The sequence below is a fragment of the Melanerpes formicivorus genome, unplaced genomic scaffold (assembly GCF_026170545.1).
Source record: "Melanerpes formicivorus ecotype bairdi unplaced genomic scaffold, bMelFor1.0.p_v2 SCAF_504, whole genome shotgun sequence".
NCBI classification, from domain to species: domain Eukaryota; kingdom Metazoa; phylum Chordata; class Aves; order Piciformes; family Picidae; genus Melanerpes; species Melanerpes formicivorus.
The window spans coordinates 43,112-65,647 of NW_027142856.1; the positions used below are offsets into that span (position 1 = coordinate 43,112).

The 22,536-nt window shown below is 43.6% G+C and overlaps 1 protein-coding gene across 1 annotated transcript in view; it reads left to right on the forward strand.

The window, feature by feature from the left end:
* LOC137460074 (sperm-associated antigen 17-like) overlaps positions 1–22,536 on the forward strand; it is a gene marked incomplete at its 3' end in the record, with an annotated part of 114,358 nt that overhangs the window by 26,922 nt on the left and 64,900 nt on the right. The window contains 4 exon segments of the mRNA XM_068170672.1: positions 3,801–3,932; positions 10,546–10,753; positions 12,427–12,621; positions 18,517–18,692. Of these exon segments, the coding sequence (XP_068026773.1) occupies positions 3,801–3,932; positions 10,546–10,753; positions 12,427–12,621; positions 18,517–18,692 (711 nt within the window).

Consider the following 22,536-nt stretch of genomic DNA (forward strand, 5'->3'; position numbering starts at 1 on the left):
GGATTGATTTGGGTCCTGTCTTTAAACAAGCAGTGATGGAGGGTTGTTTTTCTTATTTGCTTATGCATAAAGCAGATTTTTGCATTGCTGTGTGAAAAGCTGTTTGCTTTCTTTGTCTTGCCAAATGTAACGTGCTCATTTTATCTGTCTTCTTTGTCTGGCCTCTCTCCACAGTTTGAATATAGTCCTGCTAAATAGTTTGGTTTAGGCTTCTCTAACACTTCACATAAGGAAGTTTGTCCCTCCCACCCACTCAGAGCTGTCCTGCTCACTATAGACCTTGCAGAAGTCTGTTACTGTCTGTATTCTTTACCTGTAAGATAGCAGTATTCCTGGAGTGTTGCTGTTGACTGGTGAAACGCTTTGAACTTGTCAGGAAGAACAGGTTATAAATGTTCCTTCTGCCTTCCATGAACAATAAATCAGCAAGTGCCATCGAGCCAGGTTACTATATATACACTTTTCAGGATTCCTTCCACAATCCTTCCTTTCCTTCTCTATTGTGTTTTAAGAAATGTGCAACTCATTGAGATATGGTGACTGGAAAGCACCCCATTCCCAGGGCTGTTAACACCACTTCTGCAAAAAATCTGTTGGAAAGTTTTTTTTCCCCTCTAAGGGAAATTACTACGATATTTCAGAGCTTAGATTTGTGCAGCTAGCTCTCAGTGACTGTTTTATGTTGGGGTTGGCTTGTAGTTTCTAGGGTGCCTATAGCCTGAAGGAGTTGGAGTCTATTCTTCACATATCCTTGATTTTCTTCTGTGACTCTTGAAGTCAATGAGTGTCTTTCCAGAAGCCTTCTGTGGTTAGTTTGTTGAGAGACCTTGGACAGAAAGCAGTTTTACTCTGAACACAACACATGTGAGGCAGAACTGATTTTTAGACTGAGGGAGCTGGGGTTGCTTAGCCTGGAGAAGAGGAGACTCAGGGGTGACCTTATTGCTCTCTACAACTACCTTAAGGGGGGTTGTAGATGGGCAGAGATTGGTCTCTTATCCCAGGAACCAGCACCAGAACAAGAGGACACAGTCTCAGGCTGTGCCAGGGGAGGTTTAGGCTGGAGGTTAGGAGGAAATTTTACACAGGGAGAGTGATTGCCCATTGGAATGGGCTGCCTGAGGAGGTGGTGGAGTCACCATCACTGGAGGTGTTCAGGAGGAGACTTGATAGGGTTCTTGGTGCCATGGTTTAGTTGATTAGGTGGTGTTGGATGATAGGTTGGACTCGATGATCTTGAAGGTCTCTTCCAACCTGGTCTATTCTATTCTATTCTATTCTATCCTATTCTATCCTATCCTATCCTATCCTTTCTATTCTATCCTATCCTATCCTATCCTATCCTATCCTATCCTATCCTATCCTATCCTATCCTATCCTATCCTATCCTATCCTATCCTATCCTATCCTATCCTATCCTTTCTATTCTATTCTATTCTACTCTATTCTATCCTATCCTATCCTATCCTATCCTATCCTATCCTATCCTATCCTATCCTATCCTATCCTATCCTATCCTATCCTATCCTATCCTAACCATGTCTTCTCTTTTATGTATATTAAGGAGATTGTCAGGTTTATTAGTGTTGGAGGTGCAGGTTTCTTCTGGGAGTTTCCATAAATGCAAGTATTTTGTTTTCTTTCCCTGTTCCATGCTTCAGAAAAATCTGGATTTTAACAGATTTGCTTTTCTGGCCTTTATTTCCATGTGTATGACAGGATAACTCAGTGTGCAGTTGTTTGGATCCCATTTTTGGCTTTGTTTTATTACAGCCAAGCATTTTTAGTGGCTGGGTTCGCTTACCCCTGTTTCGCTTGAGAAGTGAACGTTTCTTAGCTGGGCAAGGAGCTATGAAAGCTCAAAGCTAATGGTGGTGTTTGCATTAGACAAGACACAGTTCAGTGAGATGCAGTGTGCACCTTCATTGTTTGAATGTTAGCAAGCAAAATTGACACCATATGTGCCCAACTGTAATTGCTCCAAGAGGGGAAAAGAGAAACATGTCAGAACATTCGAGTAACACCTAATTCAGCCCGTGGTTATAAATAAAGCTGATGGCTGCTTAAAAACAAAAGTAGAAAAATATTATGGTTATATTATTCCTCAGCAGTGCTTCCTACCTAGGTGAACTTTATTACAGGGACAGCCCAAGTGAAAAGAAACATGTAACAACTTTTTATGGTATTTTTATGTTATTTTATTTTTTTCGCAGTAAATAAAGTGGTTATGAGGCTCCAAGGACAAGGGCCCAGATGTTAGTGAGTTGTATGAAATTTAGTGGAAACAAGCTGTAAAAAACATAGTCATAAAACAGCCTGTCAATGCCACACATCTGGACAATGCAGCTGTATGTTCCCGCTGCTGTCATCGCCCTAAGAAAACTCAATAGCCTTATTTCACCCCAATTAGGCTGCATACCAACAGAATCAGCATTACACAGGGAAAGGGGTGTATTTGCACCAGGACAGACCCTCTCAAATTTCCCTTCCAGAAGTTTTTATCTCCCATTCAGGGCCGGTGCCTCAGACACTAGGAACTTTGTAAACAGTCCTCCAAACCGTTGCTATCGGTTGCTCTCTGTTCCGTGCTTTTCAGCTTTTAGGTTTGTGATAAACAGTTGAATGATTTTAATTCCTCATTTAAAACCTAAATAAAACAAATAAATAAAACCTTTAAAAAAATACATTTTATTTGGGTAACTGGGGGAATCATTACTGAATTTTTTTCCATTGTAGTTTTATCTCATACCGTAGCAGATATGACTTAATTTGAGGTCTTAGGAACCAGAGAGTAGCTATTCATCATAATGTAATAATGTTATACTGAAAGCATGGCAGTTTTGACCTGTGCAGTGTGAGATAGCACTTCCTCATTTAGAGGGACCTTGCCAAGCTGGACAGATGGACTGAGTCCAAGGGCATGAGATTGAACACATCTAAGTGCCAGGTTCTGTACATTGGCCACAACAACCCCATGCAGTGCTACAGGCTGGGGTCAGAGTGGCTGGAGAGCAGCCAGGCAGATAGGGACCTGGGGGTACTGGTTGATAGTAGGCTGAACATGAGCCTGCAGTGTGCCCAGGTGACCAAGAAGGCCAGTGGCATCCTGGCGTGTTTCAGGAACAATGTGGCTAGCAGGAGCAGGGAGGTCATTGTGCCCTCTACTCAGCACTGGTCCAGGGCCCCTCAGTTTAGGAAAGATGTTGAGTTGCTGGAAGGTGTCCAGAGAATGGCAACAAAGCTGGGGAGGGGTCTGGAGCCCAGCCCTATGAGGAGAGGCTGAGGGAGCTGGGGTTGCTTAGCCTGGAGAAGAGGAGGCTCAGGGGAGACCTTCTTGCCCTCTACAACTCCCTGAAGGGAGGTTGTAGCCAGGTGGGGGTTGGTCTCTTCTCCCAGGCAACCAGCACCAGAAGAAGAGGACACGTCCAGGGGAAGTTTAAGCTGGATGTTAGGAAGAAGTTCTTCCCAGAAAGAGAGATTGGCCATTGGAATGTGCTGCCCAGGGATGTGGTGGAGTCACCATCACTGGAGGTGTTTAGGAAGAGACTGGATGGGGTGCTTGGTGCCATGGTTTAGTTGATTAGATGGTGTTGGGTGATAGGTTGGGCTTGATGATGTCTCAGGTCTTCTGCACCCTGGTTTATTCTATTCTCTTCTATTTCAGCATGCAAAATAGGTGTCAAATATAATATTAAAACTATATAAGTAATGGTTACTTTGTGGTGGTGTTGGTTAGTTTGGTTTTTTGTTTGTTTTTATTTATTTGTTCATTTGTTTGATTTGGTTTTTTTCCTCTGCAGGTGACAGAAGTAGCCAAAGCTATTCTGGATGGTGGTGAAGAAATTCCTATAACACTAACTGGAAAGCTGTTGAAATTTCAACTGCTTTGTCTCAAACAGAAGGACTTTCAGAGAAGAGAAGCTGAAAAGAAGGTACTGCAGAATTCCTTAGAGAGGATGATTAATTAACTTTGTGCTGTTTCCATAAATTCAGCTTTCCTTTCACATGTAACTTTCTAGATATCTATTTGAAGAGAAATGGGAATAGAAATTTATCTTAAGTTAATTAGATTTGGGGGAAGAAGCTCTGAATTTTCCAAATGCAGGTACAACGGGATGGGGGAGAAGACAACAAAAAAGAGTTTATACAAGAATTTGCTAGAGTGAGAAGTAGTAATGTCTTAGCTAAGTCTTAGACCAATAGCAAACAGCTAGAAACTGTTTTCAGATTAATATATCTCTGCTGAATTAAAGATAGGAGAGATTATTACTTGAGAGGTATCAAGGATAGATGCAGAGCAGCATTATGAAAGTGTTATTATCACAAATCATAGAATCAATAAGGTTGGAAAAGACCTCAGAGATCATCGAGTCCAACCTGTCACCCTACACCTCGTGACTAACTAAACCATGGCTTCAAGTGCCACATCCAATCCCCTCTTGAACACCTCCAGGGACGGTAACTCCACCACCTCCCTGGGCAGCCCATTCCAAATCATCTCTCTGGAGGAAATTTGGAGGTGTTACCTATTCCAACCTCTGACACTGAGACAGGGTAAAATTCACATAAAACAATTCAGGTGGCAGATTTTTTGTTGAACCTCTTCTTAAAACTCTTCACTGCTGTGCTTTTGCTTTTCTACTGCAATCAGTATTACTGCTCAGCTGTCTCTGCAACACAGGCATTTGGAAAATATTTCTAATATTATCAACCCTACTTTAAACCTGTTACACAGTGAGAAGCAAAGCAGTATGAAGGCAACTGTCCTTGCTCTCTATTCTGCAGAAAGATACTACATATTTAACTAAACAACCCCAAACACAGTCTCAAGCTGCACCAGGGGAAGTTTAGGCTGGAGGTGAGGAGAAAGTTCTTCACAGAAAGAGTGGTTAGGCCTTGGAATGTGCTGGCCAGGGAGGTGGTGGAGTCCCCATCCCTGGAGGTGTTCAAGAGGGGATTGAACGTGGCACTTGGTGCCATTGCCTAGTAGTCATGAGGTCTTGGATTACAGGTTGGACTTGATGACCTTTGAGGTCTTTTCCAACCCTGTTGATTCCATGATTCTATATGTCATAGTTTCTAGTTCATTAGGCTTTTTCTCCCCATGAACTATTTGCAGAGAGTTCAATCTTAAAGTCTGCTTCTCAGAACCAGGTACCAAATTTTGCAGTGTTCCCAAAACTCACTCACGCACATTCTCCAAGGTCCTCACTAGCGCTCCATCCAGTCTGTTCCTGAACACCTCCAGTGACGATGACTCCACTACCTCCCTGGGCAGCACATTCCAATGACTAACAACGCTCTCTGTAAAGAACTTTCTCCTCACCTCAAAGATCATTGAGTCCAACCTATCACCCAACACCATCTAATCAACTACACCATGGCACCAAGCACCTCATCCAGGCTCTTCTTAAACACCTCCAGGGATGGTGACTCCACCAGCACCCCCTGGGCAGCACATTCCAATGGCCAATTACTCTTTCTATGAAGAACTTCTTCCTAACATCCAGCCTAAACCTCCTCTGGCACAGCTTGAGGCTGTGTCCTCTTGTTCTGGTGCTGCTTGCCTGGTAGAAGAGACCAACCCCCACCTGGCTACAACCACCCTTCAGTGGACAAGCACAAGAACATTAAATGCTTGGTGGTAGATTAAAGTTGTATCCTGTTGTGAGAGTCTAATAAGTTTGCCTCTCTCTGTGTGAGTCAACAAAGATAAAGTGATAGCAGAGCCACTGGAAAGAAGGTGGAAAGAATCCTGTCCACCAATCCTGGATGCAAATCAGCTTGTGATTGCATCGTGATCAATCCACCCAAGGACCCAGCCATCACACCTTTAGGGCAAGATAATCTCCACCTGTTTCCTGAGCCTTGTCTGGATGGAGATGGGGTAGACGGAGATTTCCCCCCCCTCCAGCCAGGATCTTGCCCAAACACACAGATTTCCTGCCACTGGAATTCCTGAGGGACAATATTTGAATACATACCTAAGGACTAAAAAACTGTATAAAAGACTTGAGCAACTACTGGTTTGTAGAGAGAAACAGGAGAGAGAAACAGAGGAGAAAAACGGGGAGAAAAACGGAGATGAAGGAAAACACAGGAGACGGGCCAGGCCGCTGAGAAGAGAAAGCCAGGACGATGCTGCTCCGGAGAAAAGAAGCTGCCCGGAGGACCACAGCTCCAGCCAAATCCTCAGCACCCTTTCTCTACAGACCCAGGCTGCCCAGAGGGGCCTCAACACCGTTTCTGTATCAACCCAACATCTCCCCAGAGGACCACAGCTGTTCTCCAGCAAAAGCCTCACCACGGTTTCTCTACAAACCCAACATCTCCTGCAGCACCTTTCCTCCACAGACTTTAACTGTCTTGGGGGGGATGAGGGGTGTGGTGATATAATTCCTTTCCTCTTCTATCCCTCGTCCCTCTCTCTCTCTCTCTTTTCTCCCTTTCCCTTCTTATGTCCACTTTATTTATCTAATAAATAGTCTAGCTGTTGATACTTTGGCCTTGTTTGTGCCTCTAATTTCACAACACGGGAATATTTAAAAGAACTGTGTCTCCGGACCGAGACATCTAATGTCTCCGGACCTTGACACCTGTTCCCACAGAAGTCAGTTGCAAAGCTGATTATAGTATCACAGTATCACCAAGGTTGGAAGAGCCCTCAAAGATCATCAAGTCCAACCTGTCACCACAGACCTCATGACTAGACCATGGCACCAAGTGCCACATCCAATCCCCTCTTGAACACCTCCAGGGATGGTGACTCCACCACCTCTCTGGGCAGCACATTCCAATGACAAATGACTCTCTCTGGGAAGAACTTTCTCAACTGAGGAGCAGGACACAAACCAACCCCAAGCCATTAGCAAATGGTGATGTAAGCCATAGAAATATATTAAAAAATCTGAGGAAAAAAAAAAATGTGTTTTCAATCTGAAGAGAAATTGAGAGGCTGAATCTACAGAGCAGGGTTTTTTTTATAGTGAATGGAGGGGTCAGATGGCTTTTTCTCTTAGATCAGTTGGTGTTGATAAGTAAACTGTAATGAAATTTCAATTGGAGTTTGAAGATTAGGCACTTCTGCATTAAAATGGAGCCCTTAGCTTTGATATGGGAAGATTACTCTTGTAACTATAATTTTGTCACCCCAGAGAATCTGAGGATAGTCAGTATTGAAAGTTGAAGAATCCCTGGAATTTACAATTTCTTTTCTATTTTAGCCAAGCAATCTGGACAAAGTTGTCACCTCCTCTGGATTATGTCTCTATCAAAGCATGACAGGCAATCGTGAGAGCAGCAGTTGCAGAATGAAGATAGAATCAAGAGCTGTGAGGCCTCTTGGCAGTGAGGATGCTTTCCAGTACAGAATAGGCAGAAACTGGGTTTTAATTTAGAATTCTAACTCTGAATTTTTCTGCCATAAAATTTTTAATCCTTCCCAACTGGCCTGTGCAGTACAAGTTCTGCTGCCAACAAATGGGTAATTGAAAGCAGGGATTTGCTAGCAGATCAGTTCTCAGAAAGCCAACATAACTGTCCATTGTTTTTTAGAGTGAGACACCAGTTAGTGGAACGGCTTGGCAGAAATAAAACAGCAAGTGAACAAACAAAAATAAACCATTATGAAACTTCTGTGCTTCATTAAGAGCAGAAGCTTTTAATAAAGCGACAGATGAATGCATCTCTGTCAAAACATGCAAAAGAGAAGCATCTCCAAATACTGTTTGAGGTAGTAAGACTCTGTTATGAGTACTCTGTTTGAGTACTGTGTCCAGTTCTGGGCCCCTCAGTTTAAGAAGGACATTGAGACACTTGAAGGTGTCCAGAGAAGGGCAACAAGGCTGGGGAGAGGCCTGGAGCACAGCCCTGTGAGGAGAGGCTGAGGGAGCTGAGGTTGTTTTTCCTGGAGAAAAGGAGGCTCAGGGAAGATCTTATTGCTGTCTACAACTACCTTAAGGGTGGTTGTGACCACGTGGGGGTTGGTCTCTTCTCCCAGGCAAGCAGCACCAGAACAAGAGGACACAGTCTCAAGCTGCACCAGGGGAAGTTTAGGCTGGAGGTGAGGAGAAAGTTCTTCACCGAGAAAGTCGCTAGCCATTGTGCTGCCCAGGGAGGTAGTGGAATCACCATCCCTGGAGGTGTTCAAGAGGGGATTGGACGTGGCACTTGGTGCCATGGTTTAGTCATGAGGTCTGTGGTGACAGGTCGGACATGATGATCTTTGAGGTCTCTTCCAACCTTGGTGATTCTGTGATATGAAGCTTAAAATGCTTAAAATAATGATTGTAGAATTGAAGGTTAGAATCTTCACCAAAAGCTGCATCAGGTAGGTAAGGAGAAACATGACATTCAGAGGAAAAGGAAAGAGTCCTAGAAAGGAGAGATTTTTGCTTCCTGAATGTATTAAGGTCAAGTTATGTCCTTTACTGGAATCTTGGCAAGTTCAGAAATGTCTCTGCTTTTTGAGACTCAGTTATATAAACTGATGCCATAGATAAAGCTAACTGTGGCTTTTGTAGCCTGATGACTCTGTCGTCTGTTTTGATGTAGCCATCGGATAAGGATTTAAAGTAGAACTATTAAAATCTTTGGTTTAAAATGTCCAAAGTGGAAGAAAATTGAAAAGAAATGTAAGCTTCCAAATCAGTCATTTCACAGCTCAAATAGTTTTAGTCATATGTGGTGGGCTAATGCCCATTCCAAAAACAGGGGGTAGGGCTTGTGAGTGCTTTGCCCTCCCTGCAGGGCATTTTACCCCTGGAAATCTGAATCTCTTCCACTCCCCCCTCCCTGCCCAGTTAGGGTATAAAAGAGAAGGCATTGGAGTCATTAGGCCTCCTTTTGGCTCATGCCTCTCCTGGATGAGAGCTACTGCGGCTGACTTCCTGCTCCTCAGCCATGTGGTCAGGCCTGATCCTTCTCCCTGCTGCCTCTGTGCCTCTTCAGAGAGAGTCTGGTTTTGTATTCTTCTTCTTTGTCCCCCTCCCATCCATTCTTGTTCCTTGCCCCTGTGAACCTTACCTGTTATTATTATATATATATTTTGTTTAAAGAAAACTCTTTACCTCTCTATTTCCAGGCCAACTCCAAATTATTGTTTGGTGGGTTTGCTCCTTTTTTTTTTTTTTTCCCCTCTCTTTTGGGAGGGAGGGTGGAGAGCAGGGGAGAGATTCTCAGCCTTGCCCCCATCTGAGCTCTTAACTCCCAGTTAAGGCTTAAACCACCACATCATAGAATCATTAATGGTTGGAAAAGACCCTAAAGTTCATTGAGTCCAACCATTCTCTAACTCTACCAAGGCTGGGGCTAAACCATGTCCCTCAGCACCACATCTTTGTGTATTTAAAACACCTCCAGGGGTGGGGATTCAACCACATCTCTGGGGAGGCTGTTCCAGTCTTTGAGAACCATTTCAGAAAAAAAGTCACTTCTAATATCCCATCTAAACTGCCACTGATGCCACTTGAAGCCATTTCCTCATCTTGTCTTCTTTTTCCTCTCATCTTCTTAAGAATCTCTTGAAGACATTTTCTAACTTTTACACAAAATGCATGAAGAAAGGAAAAGCAGGAAAAGATTTTTCTGCTTAGGTTTTTGAGATTGAACTAAACACAACTTCCACAGCTGGAAGGGCTGCTTTTCCAGCTGGATTTAGGGAAAACAACTGCACAGATTCAGCTGCCCTATGTCATTTCCATGAGGAGCTTTTCTCATTGCTTTACCAGCAGGATAGTAACAGTGAGTTAATACTGGTTCATTGCACTAAATTCAGCTTTTCAATCCTTAAATGTAATTTTTACATCATTACAGTGTGGTACTGTTGCTGGGTAGAAATAAGGTGGAGGCTTTCTTGCTCTTGCAGCACCTTGCTTTACCCTAGTATGCTTGAATTGTTTTAATTTCAGACAGGCTCTCAGCTTTCTGGATTTACAGTGTGAGGCTTTGGGATTCTTACAAAACCTTTCTCCATTCTTTGCTCTTGAATTACTGAGCAGAACTTTCTGTAGGTGTTTTTGTTTGAAAATAATGAGAGTGGCTGAGCAATATCCTGTGTGAAATGAGCACAAGGCTCTCGGTTCTAGTTGATAGCAGACAGATATTTACATCAAAGGAAAATAGTGCTGGTACCATTTTACACCACGCTCTAAAGTGTTAACAGAGATGCTAAAAACTTAGGAGACATTTTTTGTCTTATTGCCCTTCAGTCCAGGGAAGGTTTCTGACTGATGCAAGTGCTGTAGTTTAACTGAAGCACACTGTTTCTTTACTTGTCTTCAATTAGCAGGCACTTAATTAGTTTCATAGGTATAATGTCTGCCTACCTCTCACAGTTCCTTTTTAATGTGTAGTCTTAACATTATGACTTAATAAGAATATAATAAACTGAATGATATGTTTGAGAATGATAAAGCAGAGAGCCCAAGACAGCTTCACCACATCAGCCTTATAGTGGATGAAAGAGATCCACTAACGTTTTACAACAGTCCATCTTTTGTTCTGCACAAAGGCTACAGTGACAACTTGGTTTCTTCATTTTGTCAGGCAGAAGAGGAGAAACAGAAGGAAAAAGATGGAGGAAAAGAGAAAGCTAAATCCACTGGAAAGAAGGAGAACCTCCCTAGTGAAAAGACAGCTGAGAAAGAAAGGAAAGGAGCAAAGGCAGAAGCGGGCACTTCAACACCAGTCACTATTAAGAAGGACACAAAACTGAAGCGACGTGGAGAAGTGGAAGAGGAAGTCAAATATATTGGTATGCAAAAGCTGCAGATGTACTGATAAACTTGCTAGAAATCTTGCAGCCTACCTGCTAAATGAGTACAACCTTCCATGTTGAAAAGTCAAGCATGAACACTTTGCATTTGAAGAGGGCACTGTGTTCTCTCCAGTATCAGCGTAGATTGTGCAGGCCAAGAAACAAAATGCAGAGGAGGTATATGTGGCATGTCAATGCCAAAATGTTTCTAGCAGGCAAAAGACAGAAATTAGCTAAATGAATCCTACAGAAGAACTTCCTCACAGAAACCTTTCAGAATAACTAAACATATTTGTGTCAGTACCCAGTGGTGGCTTTTTCGATGTATTATAAAGTAGTTAGATAATGCTTGTACTCTGTGATCTTCAAGGTCTTTTCCAACCAAAGTGATACAGAATCACAGAATTAGCCAGGTTGGAAAAGACCTTCAAGATCACTAAGTCCAACCTATCACCCAACACCATCTAATCAACTAAACCATGGCACCAACTGCCTCATCCAGTCTCTTCCTAAACACTTCCAGTGATGGTAACTCCACCACCTCCCTGGGCAGCACATTCCAATGGCCAATCTCTCCCTCTATGAAGAATTTCTTCCTAACATCCAGCCTCAACCTTGCCTGGGGCAGCTTGAGACTGTGTCCTCTTGTTCTGGTGCTGCTTGCCTGGGAGAAGAGACCAACCTCGGCCTGGCTACAACCCCCCTTCAGGTAGTTGTAGAGGGCAATAAGGTCTCCCCTGAGCCTCCTCTTCTCCAGGCTAAACAACCCCAGCTCCCTCAGCCTCTTCTCATAGGGCTGTGCTCTAGACCTCTCCCCAGCCTTGTTGCCCTTCTCTGGACGCATTCAAGTGTCTCAATGTCCTTCTTAAACTGAGGGGCCCAGAACTGGACACAGGACTCAAGGTGTGGCCTAACCAGTGCTGAGTCCAGGGGCAGAATGACTTCCCTGCTCCTGCTGGCCACACTATTCCTGCTGCAGGCCAGGATGCCATTGGCCTTCTTGGCCACCTGGGCACACTGCTGGCTTATTACAGCTAATGTAATCTCTCCTCTAAGACACAGTAACTTGCTCTGGGTGTTTTCCCTACCACCTTTCTGCAGGATGAAATAGGACATTTTAAACTACGATTAGAGCATAGGAGTATGTTGTGATACTAAACTCCTCCTAAAGAGGAACAATTTCAGAAATGGTGTCACAGCTAGCATTCTGATTATAATCTGTTTCTTCAGTTTATCTCCTGGTGCTGTTTCAAACAAGGACTGCTTCTGACTTGCATCCTTCCAGCTGAGTTAAATAATGGAATAGGCTCTCCAGGAAGGTGGTTGAATCCTCAGCCCTGGAGGTGTATAGAAGGAGCAGAGGTGTGGTGGTGAGAGACATGCTTTAGCACCAGATTTGGTGGAGCTAGATAATGGTTGGATTTAATGACCTTAAAGATATTTTCCAACCAAAAATTATTCTATGAGTTCCAGGTGGCTTGCTCCAGAAGACTTCAGTCTGATGCACATAATGTTTTAAAACTCACATGTGCTTATCCATATGATGTTATAAAAGAACTGTTTCTCTGACCTTAATTTGCAGTATCCCCTATATAGCCAAGAAAAAAGAATAGTTTTATTTACCTGTTGAGCATCCTTGCCCTAATTTGGTTTTGCTGTGTTTTGAACAGATGATGAACCAGATGATGGTGCCCATCATTACTTTGTCATTTTGGGTTTCCACAACCTTCAGATGCTGCCTGTGATGTCTGAACTTGGGATTAACATTTCAAGTGTAATTAGAATTTCTTCTGAGAATTACAGGCCCTTGGAGACATACTTGGAAGCAACCACACTTCAAGGAGCATCTTTGCTTTCACCTGAAGGTAATTTGGTCATAAAACAAAATTTGGGTAGAGAGGAGACTGTTCTTTTTCCATCTGAGTAAAGACTGCTCCTTCTGTGGTTTTCTCCCTCTCTATACTTTGTGTTTGTGCAGGTTACCTGTGAGCAGCTCTGTTTGCATTGCAAAAACTGTATTTCCTATGGTTGATCACCAAATCAAATGATCTGCCATTGCAAAAGCTTGCCTTAGCTGGGCAGTAGAAGGAGGGGCTGACTGAGCAGGCGGTAGTTGCAGCCATAGTTTGTTTGCAGGAGGCACCAAAGAACATTTGCTGAAGTATTTCCTTCTGAATTGTTAGCCAGGAAGTTGTGTTGCTAGGCAAGCTTGGCTCATTTAGTAATTTCAGGGGAATTGCCCAGCTGGCCAACATGGGACTGTGAGGGTGAAAGGAGATAATCCATTTCCACTACAAATACTATTGCAGACAGGTGACAATTTAACCACAATCAGTACTAGTAGTAGAAAAATCCAACTTCAAACTGTGGAGAAATAGGTAAAATCACAAAATGTCAGGGGGTGGAAGGGACCTCAAGAGATCATCCAGTCCAACCCCCCTGCCAAAGCAGGATCACCTATACCAGGTCACACAGGAACTCATCCAGGCAGCTCTTGAATATCTCCGGAGAGGGAGACTCTACAATCCCCCTGGGCAGCCTGTTCCACTGTTCTGTCACCCTCACAGTGAAATAATTCTTCTTCCTGTTTCCATGGAACTTCCTGTGCCTCAACTTCCACCCATTGCTCTGTCATTGGGCATTGCCGAGCAGTGCCTGGCTGCATCCTCTTGGCACTCACCCTATATGTATTTATAAACATTTATGAGGTCACCCCTTAGTCTCCTCCAAGCTGGAGAGCCCCAGCTGCCTCAGTGTCTCCTTGTAAGGAAGATGTGGCCTTGTAGGCCACAAGAGTACATTGGTGGCTCATGGTCAACCTTCCATCCAGGGTCAGGGGGCTGGAGCACCTCACCTACACAGACAAGCTGAGGGAGTTGGGGAGTTGTTCATTTGGGGTTGATGCAGTATCATTAAAAAATCTTGACCTCTGTAGAGTAACTGTTAAAAGTTTGCTATAAAATAGAAGGATGCATGGAGCTGGCTCAATTTATGCTGAGTCTGGTATTATTTGGTGGAATGGAATGGAATGGGAGTTGAATTGAGTTGAGTTGAATTGACCAGGTTGGAAAAGACCTTCAAGATCATCAAGTCCAACCTATCACCCAACACCATCTAATCAACTAAACCATGGCACCAAATGCCCCATCCAGTCTCTTCCTAAACACCTCCAGTGATGGTGACTCCACCACCTCCCTGGGCAGCACATTCCAATGGCCAATCTCTCTTTCTGTGAAGAACTTCTTCCTAACATTGAGCCTAAACCTCCCCTGGCACAGCTTGAGACTGTGTCCTCTTGTTCTGGTGCTGGCCTCACAAATAAGGAGATGTGATTCAAATGCAAAATATTCTAGACAGAATAGGGAATAATAACCTGGAAAAAAAACCTTCTGTTTAACATGGACAATATAGTGTGCTTACACAGGAATAATTAAATGTACAAGATTTAAATACACGATTAAAAGACAATGTTTGGACTTGAGGATCTGAAAGGTCTTTCTTCATTAAAATGAACCTATTCTATGATTCCACAATCAAAGGTTAGAAAACATATGGCTGGATGACAGATCTGAAAGATAAGCTGTCATGTTGACTTCACAAATGAACATGTCTAGCAATATCACTATTCTACTGAAAAACAAATACTGTCTTGTCACAGTCCAGAGAGGGAAAGAGACTCAGTTCTTTTGAATGTTCCCATGTTATGAAACTAGAGGCACAAATGAGGCCAAAATATCAACAGCCCTTGAGGCTATTTATTACACAAATAAAGAGGATGGATCAGAAGGAGAGAGAGAGAATAGAGAGTGAGAAAAGAGGAAAGGAATTATATTACCACATCCCTCACCCCCAAGACATTTTGAGTCTGTGAAGGAAAGGTGCTGCAGCTTTGGCTGTAGAAGAAGGGTGCTGCAGCTTTGGCTGTGTTATCCTCTGAGCACCCTCTTCAGCTTCATGAGTTGCAGCAGGCAAAACTTAGAACATGGAGAGAGGGTTCCTGTTGGTCTGCTACTTCCAAGCTGCATGGTGATGTCTCTGTCCTGGTATTCTCTCCATTATTCCTTCTCAGGGCCATTGTCCAGGTCTTTTCCTCCTGTGTTTTCCTTCTTCTGAGCTGGTAGTTGCTCAGGTCTTTTTATACAGTTGTGGTGGTTTAGGCTGGGTGCCGCCACACAAGCCACACCTGGGATGTCCCAAAGGGGGGCCCAGCCCAGCGGGTGGTGACAGGAAGCCAGGTGATTCATTCTCATAATGCCCTGCTCCTCTATAAAATGTCAGTGAGGGGTCCTCCCTGTCTCTATTCTTCCCCATTGCTGCCTAGGTAATGGGCTGAGCCACCTCCCTTGGGCCTGGCCGGGCCTAAGGCTGGGTTGGGAGGGAGGGAGAAAGAGCCCTGGGGGGGTTTGGGTGTACCCCCAGGTGGGGATGGGACATTCTTGGGTATATTTTAGGATATCTCTCTCTTTTTGTCACGGTGCTTGTGGTTTTCTGTAAAACTTACATTGTTTTTCTATTTAAACTTTCCACCATTTTTGCAATCCATTTTTTGTCTGAGTCTTTCTTTTGCCTGGAGTGGGAAAATCGGTCTCTCAACCCACTACAACAGTTTTTTAGTCCTTAGGTATGTGTCCAAGTATTGTCCCCCAGGAAATCTTCCTGCGTATTCCTTTGTGTGTGGACAGGGGTCTGGAGGAAGGGGGGGGAGAGGGGGCGACCTCCTCCTCCTCCATTTACCTGCCCACACACCAATACACATCAGGAGCCAGGTGGTGAATCCCTTGTCTCATCATCCTCCCTATCCAGGTACCTGATGGGTGGAGATGATCTTGTCTTAGGGGGCCTACAAGAAGTCTGGGGAGGGACTGCTCAGGATCTCAGGTAGTGATAGGACTAGGGGGGAATAGAATGAAACTGGAGGTGGGGAGATTGAGGCTGGAGGTGAGGAGGAAGTTCTTCCCCATGAGAGTGGTGAAGCCCTGGAATGGGTTGTCCAGGGAGGTGGTTGAGGCCCTGTCCCTGGAGGTGTTCAAGACCAGGCTGGACGAGGCTGTGGCCAGGCTGATCTAGTGTGGGGTGTCCCTGGCCATGGCAGGGGGGTTGGAACTAGATGATCCTTGTGGTTCCTTCCAACCCTGACTGATACTATGATACTATGATATACCTGAAGGTATCAATAGCAGTGGCCTCTGTCCATTGTCTGGACCAGCAGCAAAGGTGATTTTGTCTTTGTTGAGTCACATCAGGAGAGATAAGATCTTTAGTCTCTCACACATCTCCAGGATGAGAATATGTCCTAAACAATATGTGAAGTAACCTTGTCATGCAGATCAACATTGAGGTAAGACCTTGTCGGAACTGTGTGCCAATCAGGAAAATTCCAGATGGTGGAAATGATGAGGGATTTTACCTACAAGGAAAAACTCAGAATAGTTATCCTTAAATTTTGAGAAGGTTGAATGATGGAGAAATACTAAAAGGTTTTGAGTTTGTAACAGTCTAGGACAGCAAACGAAGAGCTTAAATTTCAAGAGAGAAAACAGAATGTAGCAGGGAAAAAAAATGCCACAGGTGAGGTTAGTGAAGTAATGAAGTAGACTGAGGAATATTATTGAGTCTTTTTAAGGTTATATTAAGGCAAATATCTGTCAGCAGTGACAGAAGTTAATTGTGCTTTGGAACAGGCATTAAGTGTTCTGTAGATGAATGGCTTACAAAATAGATCGTGGTTGATCTTTTCAGTAACATACAGAGAGATGTTTAGATGGAGAGACATTAAGCTGTAAATGCAGTTATGTTCTAATGTTTCAGTTGTTCTTGGCATGAACACACATGAATCATGGATTAGGACTACAGCTTTGCTGGTCTTTTCCTTCCTAGGTACTTGCATCCCCTTATGGTTTTTGTTTTGTGAAGTCAAGCGCTGTCAGTAGACTTTCATGTGCTTAGTTTCCTGTTCCTCTAATTCAGCTTTTCTGAGAGCTTAGAGAGAACTTAGACCAATCACTCAGCCTGGCAAAATGGAATTGATTTTTCTCCATTTATGCTGGGAAATTGTAACCAGGCACATCCCAGTTTCTGTTTTCACAGTGGTGGTTCAAAATCTCCATGCAATGTATTAGAATAGAATAGAATTAACCAGGTTGGAAAAAACCTTTGAGATCATCAAGTCCAACCTATCACCCAACACCATCTAATCAACTAAACCATGGCACCAAGCACCCAATCCAATCTCTTCTTAAACACCTCCAGTGATGGTGACTCCACCACCTCCCTGGGCAGCACATTCCAATGGCCAATCTCTCTTTCTGGGAAAAACTTCTTCCCAACATCCAACCTAAACCTCCCCTGGCACAGCTTGAGACTGTATCCTCTTGTTCTGGTGCTGGTTGCCTGGGAGAAGAGACCAACCCCCACCTGGCTACAACCTCCCTTCAGGGAGTTGTAGACAGCAAGAAAGTCTCCCCTGAGCCTCTTCTTCTCCAGGCTAGTTGTTGTGCCTAACCTTTTCTGTATCAACATTTTCCCCCAGCTGTTGCATGTTATTTTGCACCCATAAGTCCAAATAGAAAGCAAGTCCTTTCAGGTTTGGCAGTGTTCTTAGTTTCCAGAGTCTGATTGTAAGGTTGGCATTAAGAGAAAACTTTCTTGTTTTCCCTTTAGCTAGTACATCTTTGAAGATCAATCACTGCTGTGCAGTGAAAATGGAAACCACACAATTCCAGACTTGCTAGTCCCAGTCATACTGTACCTTAACCCCCTTTTGCACCAGTCTCCACACACCAGTAAAATTATGGTGACAAGCCTTGGTTACCCTATACCTAAAGAACAAGTTCATCAAGATATGTAGTGGCAGATTTGGAAAAGTACAGCCTGGGAGTTTCACATTTCCTAGCTTTGAAACATTTGCTGCTCTGATTTAGTTTTGTGGCAGTTTTAGGCTATGCCTTTACAATTTAGCTGCAGATTTTGAGCAGAAAAGTAGAAAAATATCAATAAGTCACTGTTGGGTGTAGAAAGGAAAACAAAACATTATTCTAAACAAATTGATTGGACAGAATGTCTGTCTGGGATAAGAAAGTTGTACCATAACAATCTTTCACATTTCACTTCCATTCCCATTCCTTTTCTTTTCTCTGGCTTGGCTGTTCTGCTTCACTTGGGAGGTAATAACACTTCTGGCTGGCCTTGAGAAAGATAAGCTAACCTGTTTTTCTCTCAACTCCTCTCTTTTCTCTTTGGTACAAAGGGGCTGGGGGAGGAGGTTTGAGGGGCGCAGTGGAGCACTTTCCCTGGTCTCTGGGAGAACCAGAGGGGCACCAGGAGGGTTTCTGTGTTATTTGCTAATTGTAAATACCTGTATAATATTGTAACTCCTGTATGTTTTGTACATATTCATTGCATTCCATTGCAGAGTGTAGATCTTGCTTGTAAATACAGCTTCATTTGCTTCCAACTGAATTAGTTGTGCTAAGTTAATGCTGGGGGAAACTTCAACCCACCACAAGTTTGCAGAGAAGTCATGGTGTAGTTTGAGTTTGGTTTGGTTTTCTTTTGTTTCTGAAAAAAAACCCTAACTCTTACTGAGACTTTACCTTTCTTCCTGGAGTTTTTTAATCCCAAAGTCCAGGGTCAGATTTTCAGAGACTCTGAGGATGGCAATATTTTAGCAGTGCTTACTGAAGACTAGCATATGATTTGTACTATGTGGAAAAGGGACCTTGTACCACGATGTATCTAATACTTAAAATCTTTCCTTGTAGAAGCAGAGAAAATAAAGAAAGATGGAGCTGTCAAGGAGCTGGAAACGTTTTGGAAATACCTGGAGCCAGTTTTGAGCAGTGGAAAGCATGGATCAAGTCTTTCTAACGTTGCCAGGCTTCATCACCTAGTTAACGAGAGCGTCTTCCCCCCTGACTGGTCTGACAGAAAAATGCTGGTCAGTAGATTCTGCTTTCAAAGGGCATGCCATACCTTGGGGCTTGTAATATTGAAGACCAATTTAGAAATAACAGGATTTTTAGCTTAGTCTTCTAAGAAACAGAACCAAACTAGTTAGAATAGAATAGAATACAATAGAATAGAATGAATCAGGTTGGAAGAGACCTTCAAGATCATCACGTCCAACCCATCAACCAATCCAACCCACCTAAACAACTAAACCATGGCACCAAGCACCCCAGCAAGTCTCCTTCTGAACACCTCCAGGGATGGTGACTCCACCACCTCCCCGGGCAGCCCATTCCAATGGGCAATCACTCTCTGTATAGAACTTCTTCCTAACAGCCAGCCTAAACCTCCCCTGGTGCAGCTTGAGACTGTGTCCTCTTGTTCTGGTGCTGGTTGCCTGGGAGAAGAGACCAACCCTCACCTGTCTACAACTTCCCTTCAGGTAGTTGTAGAGAGCAATAAGGTCACCCCTGAGTCTCCTCTTCTCCAGGCTAAGCAACCCCAGCTCCCTCAGCCTCTCCCCATAGGGCTTGTGTTCCAAACCCCTCACCAACTTCGTTGCCCTTCTCTGGACTCACTCCAGCAAGTCAACACTAAGTTAGTATATTTGTAATCTGGAACAAATGTTGTTGCCTATGAATCCAACAAGTTTATTCAGCTTATATATATTCACAAAGAGTCCTTTGAATACAAAAAAATGATTTGGAGTTTCCTAATATTGTAGGCCACAGCAGCTGTTTTTAAACAGTTTGAGGTATTTGAGCGCTCTCCCCCTTGTTACGCCCATCCTGGAAGCAGGGCAGGGAGGGCTTGTGAGAGCATTGCCCTCCCTGCAGGGGGTTCTCCCCCATGGAAACTAATTTAGTCTGTTCCGCTGCCCCTCCCTGTCCAGTAAGGCTATAAAAAGGAGGACACTGCAGCCTCTTGGCCCCTGCCTTTGCCTGGATGAGGACTGCTGCTGGTTTCCCTGCTTCTCTGCCATGTGGTCCTCCCTGCTGTACCCCACACCTTTGCAATGGACTGGTTTTGTATTTCACATTTCTTCTTTTTTCCTCATCCATCCTTGTTCCTTACCCTTGTGAACCCTATCTGTTGTTACATGTATATATATATATTTGTTTGTTTGTTTGTTTGTTTTTGTTTAAAGCAAATTCTTTACCTCTCTACTTCCAAGCCGAATTCCCAATTATTTCTTGGTGGGTTTGCTCCTTTCCTTTCTTTTCCTCTCTATTGGGAAAGAGGAGGGGGGAGCAGGGGAGGAAATCTCAGCCTGATCCCCATCTGAGCTCTTAAGTTACAGCTAAGGCTCAAACCACCACACCCCTGTACTCAGCACTGGTGAGGCTACACATTGAGTGCTGGGTTCAGTTTTGGGGCCCTCACCACAAGAAAGACATTGCAGTACTGGTGCATGTCCAGAGAAGGGCAACAAAGCTGGTGAAGGGCCTAAAGAACAGGTCTTGTAAGGAGCAGCTAAAAGAACTAGGGTTATTTAGCATAAGGAAGAGGAGGCTGAGGGGAGACCTTCTCTCTCTCTACAGCTCTCTCAAAAGAGGTTGCAGTGAGGTGGGTCAGTCTCTTCTCCCTAGTACAAGTGACAGGATGAGAGGAAATGGCCTCCAGTTACACCAGGGGAGGGTTAGGTTAGCTGTTAGAAGAAACTTCATATCTGAAAGGGTTCTCAAACACTGGCTTAGGCTCCCTAGGGACATGATTGAATCCATATCCCTGGGGGTGTTTCAAAGATGCAGAGTTGTGGTGCTAAGGGACATGGTTTAGCATCAGCCTTGGAAGGGTTAGGTAATGATTGGACTTGATGATCTTAAAGGTCTTTTCCAACCATTAATGATTCTATGGTTAAATTTATTCAGCATCTTTATATGTACCCAATTTGGATCTCATTAGAGAGTTAGATGTCTGTATGCAATAACAGAAATTGTATTTTTGTCCTCATAAGAGCAGGTCTGTTTACTGTACCTCAGAACAGTCACATGAGAACAAATCAAAATGAAGGCAATTTTGCTTTTGATCTGCTGTTTCACCATACCCACTTCAGTAAAGTAAAGCAAGATGTTATAGTTTAGCCTGCTTTACTTGTGGTCTGTATTATTAGGGTAAGAGGACAGACTACATCCTCCTGACATATACTTACAGTGCACTAAATCCCCTATATAAACAGTCTAGTGAGCAAGGAAGTATCCTTGATCCTGCAGGGATCAGAACTTAGTTTAGCTAAATCCACAGTGGTTTTCCAAGGCATTCACAGAAACTGCCTCAATTGTGGAAACAAGTAGGCTTGCAACTTACAGAGTTACTTATAATCACACTCTTGATCTAAACTCAAAATATGAAGCCTATTTTGGCAAAGAAGCTTTTCCTCTCATAGATCATCCCCATAATCACATCTTACAGTGAATGGTTGCTACCTGTGAATATCCTGTGAGCAGCTAAATTACAGCTGAAATAGAAGGAAAATAGCCTGGCACAGAAAGTGTTCCAGCAGATTGGAGTTGTAATTTCACTGTCATCTGTATCTCAGATTTCATCAGAAGTCAAAACATTTGTGAGGTTTTAGAGAAACAGATGGCAGGAATATGAGTAGTGAAATCATGGGTGGATAGAGTGAGTCTATTCTGGTGATCTTGCTGGAGAGTCTCCAGGTTCCAGCTTGCTGCATCTCTGAAGTTCAAGATATACAGAAGGAAAACTCTTGTGACAAATTGTTAGACACTGATATAAAAATCTTAGAGTATTCTATAGAGTAGGTACTCTCTGCTTTCAGATTTCAGCAAGAAGGAAGGTATTTCAAAAATACTTGTCTTTGAGAGTCAGCAGTCATAGAATCCTAGAATAATAAGGTTGGAAAAGACCTCAGAGATCATCAAGTACAACCTATCACCCAGCACCTCAGGACTAACTAAAGCATGGCTCCAAGCACCACGTCCAGTCCTCTTTTGAACACCTCTAGGGATGGTGACTCCACCACCTCCCTGGGCAGCACATTCCAATGGCCAATCTCTCTTTCTGGGAAGAACTTTCTCTTCATCTTGAGCCTAAACCTCCCCTGGCACAGCTTGAGACTGTGTCCTCTTGTTCTGGTGCTGGTTGCCTGAGAGAAGAGACCAACCCCCACCTGGCTACAACCTCCCTTCAAGTAGTTGTAGACAGCAATGAGATCTCCCCTGAGCCTCCTCTTCTCCAGGCTAAGCAGCCCCAGCTCCCTCAGCCTCTCCTCACAGGGCTGTGCTCCAAACCTCTCCCCAGCTTTGTTGCCCTTCTCTGGACACCTTCCAGCAGCTCAACATCTTTCCTAAACTGAGGGGCCCAGAACTGAGTGATTGACAGTACAGATTGTAGTTAGCTAAGATTGCTTTTCCCCCTCTCCCTGCATTTATAAGGTGAATTGTCTCAATCTCCTTCTTAAATTGAAGGGCCCAGAACTGGACACAGGACTCAAGGTGTCTAGTATGTATGGAGGAAGTATATGTCCATTAAAGCCATGGAAACTTGAGTGTGGCATGTAGTCTCAGGTAGGGTTTTGGAATTTGAACAAAAGTATTCCATATTTAGAATAGCAATTGGTATTATTCTCTTTATTGCTTCCAAGGTTCAGAGAAAACCCCTTAAGAATCTTGATGCTATCCTTGTCAAGTTTTTGCAGATACAGCCTTCTGCATTTGGCCATTGGTCTGGCATGCTGACATTCATTTGCTTGCACTCTGGGATTCAGAGTTCAGTTCATTATGAAAGAAAGAAAGTAATGAGATTATGTTGATTAGTTGGGGTTTCATGTATTTATTTGCTTCTAGGGCAGGTGAATGATGGAACTTGCT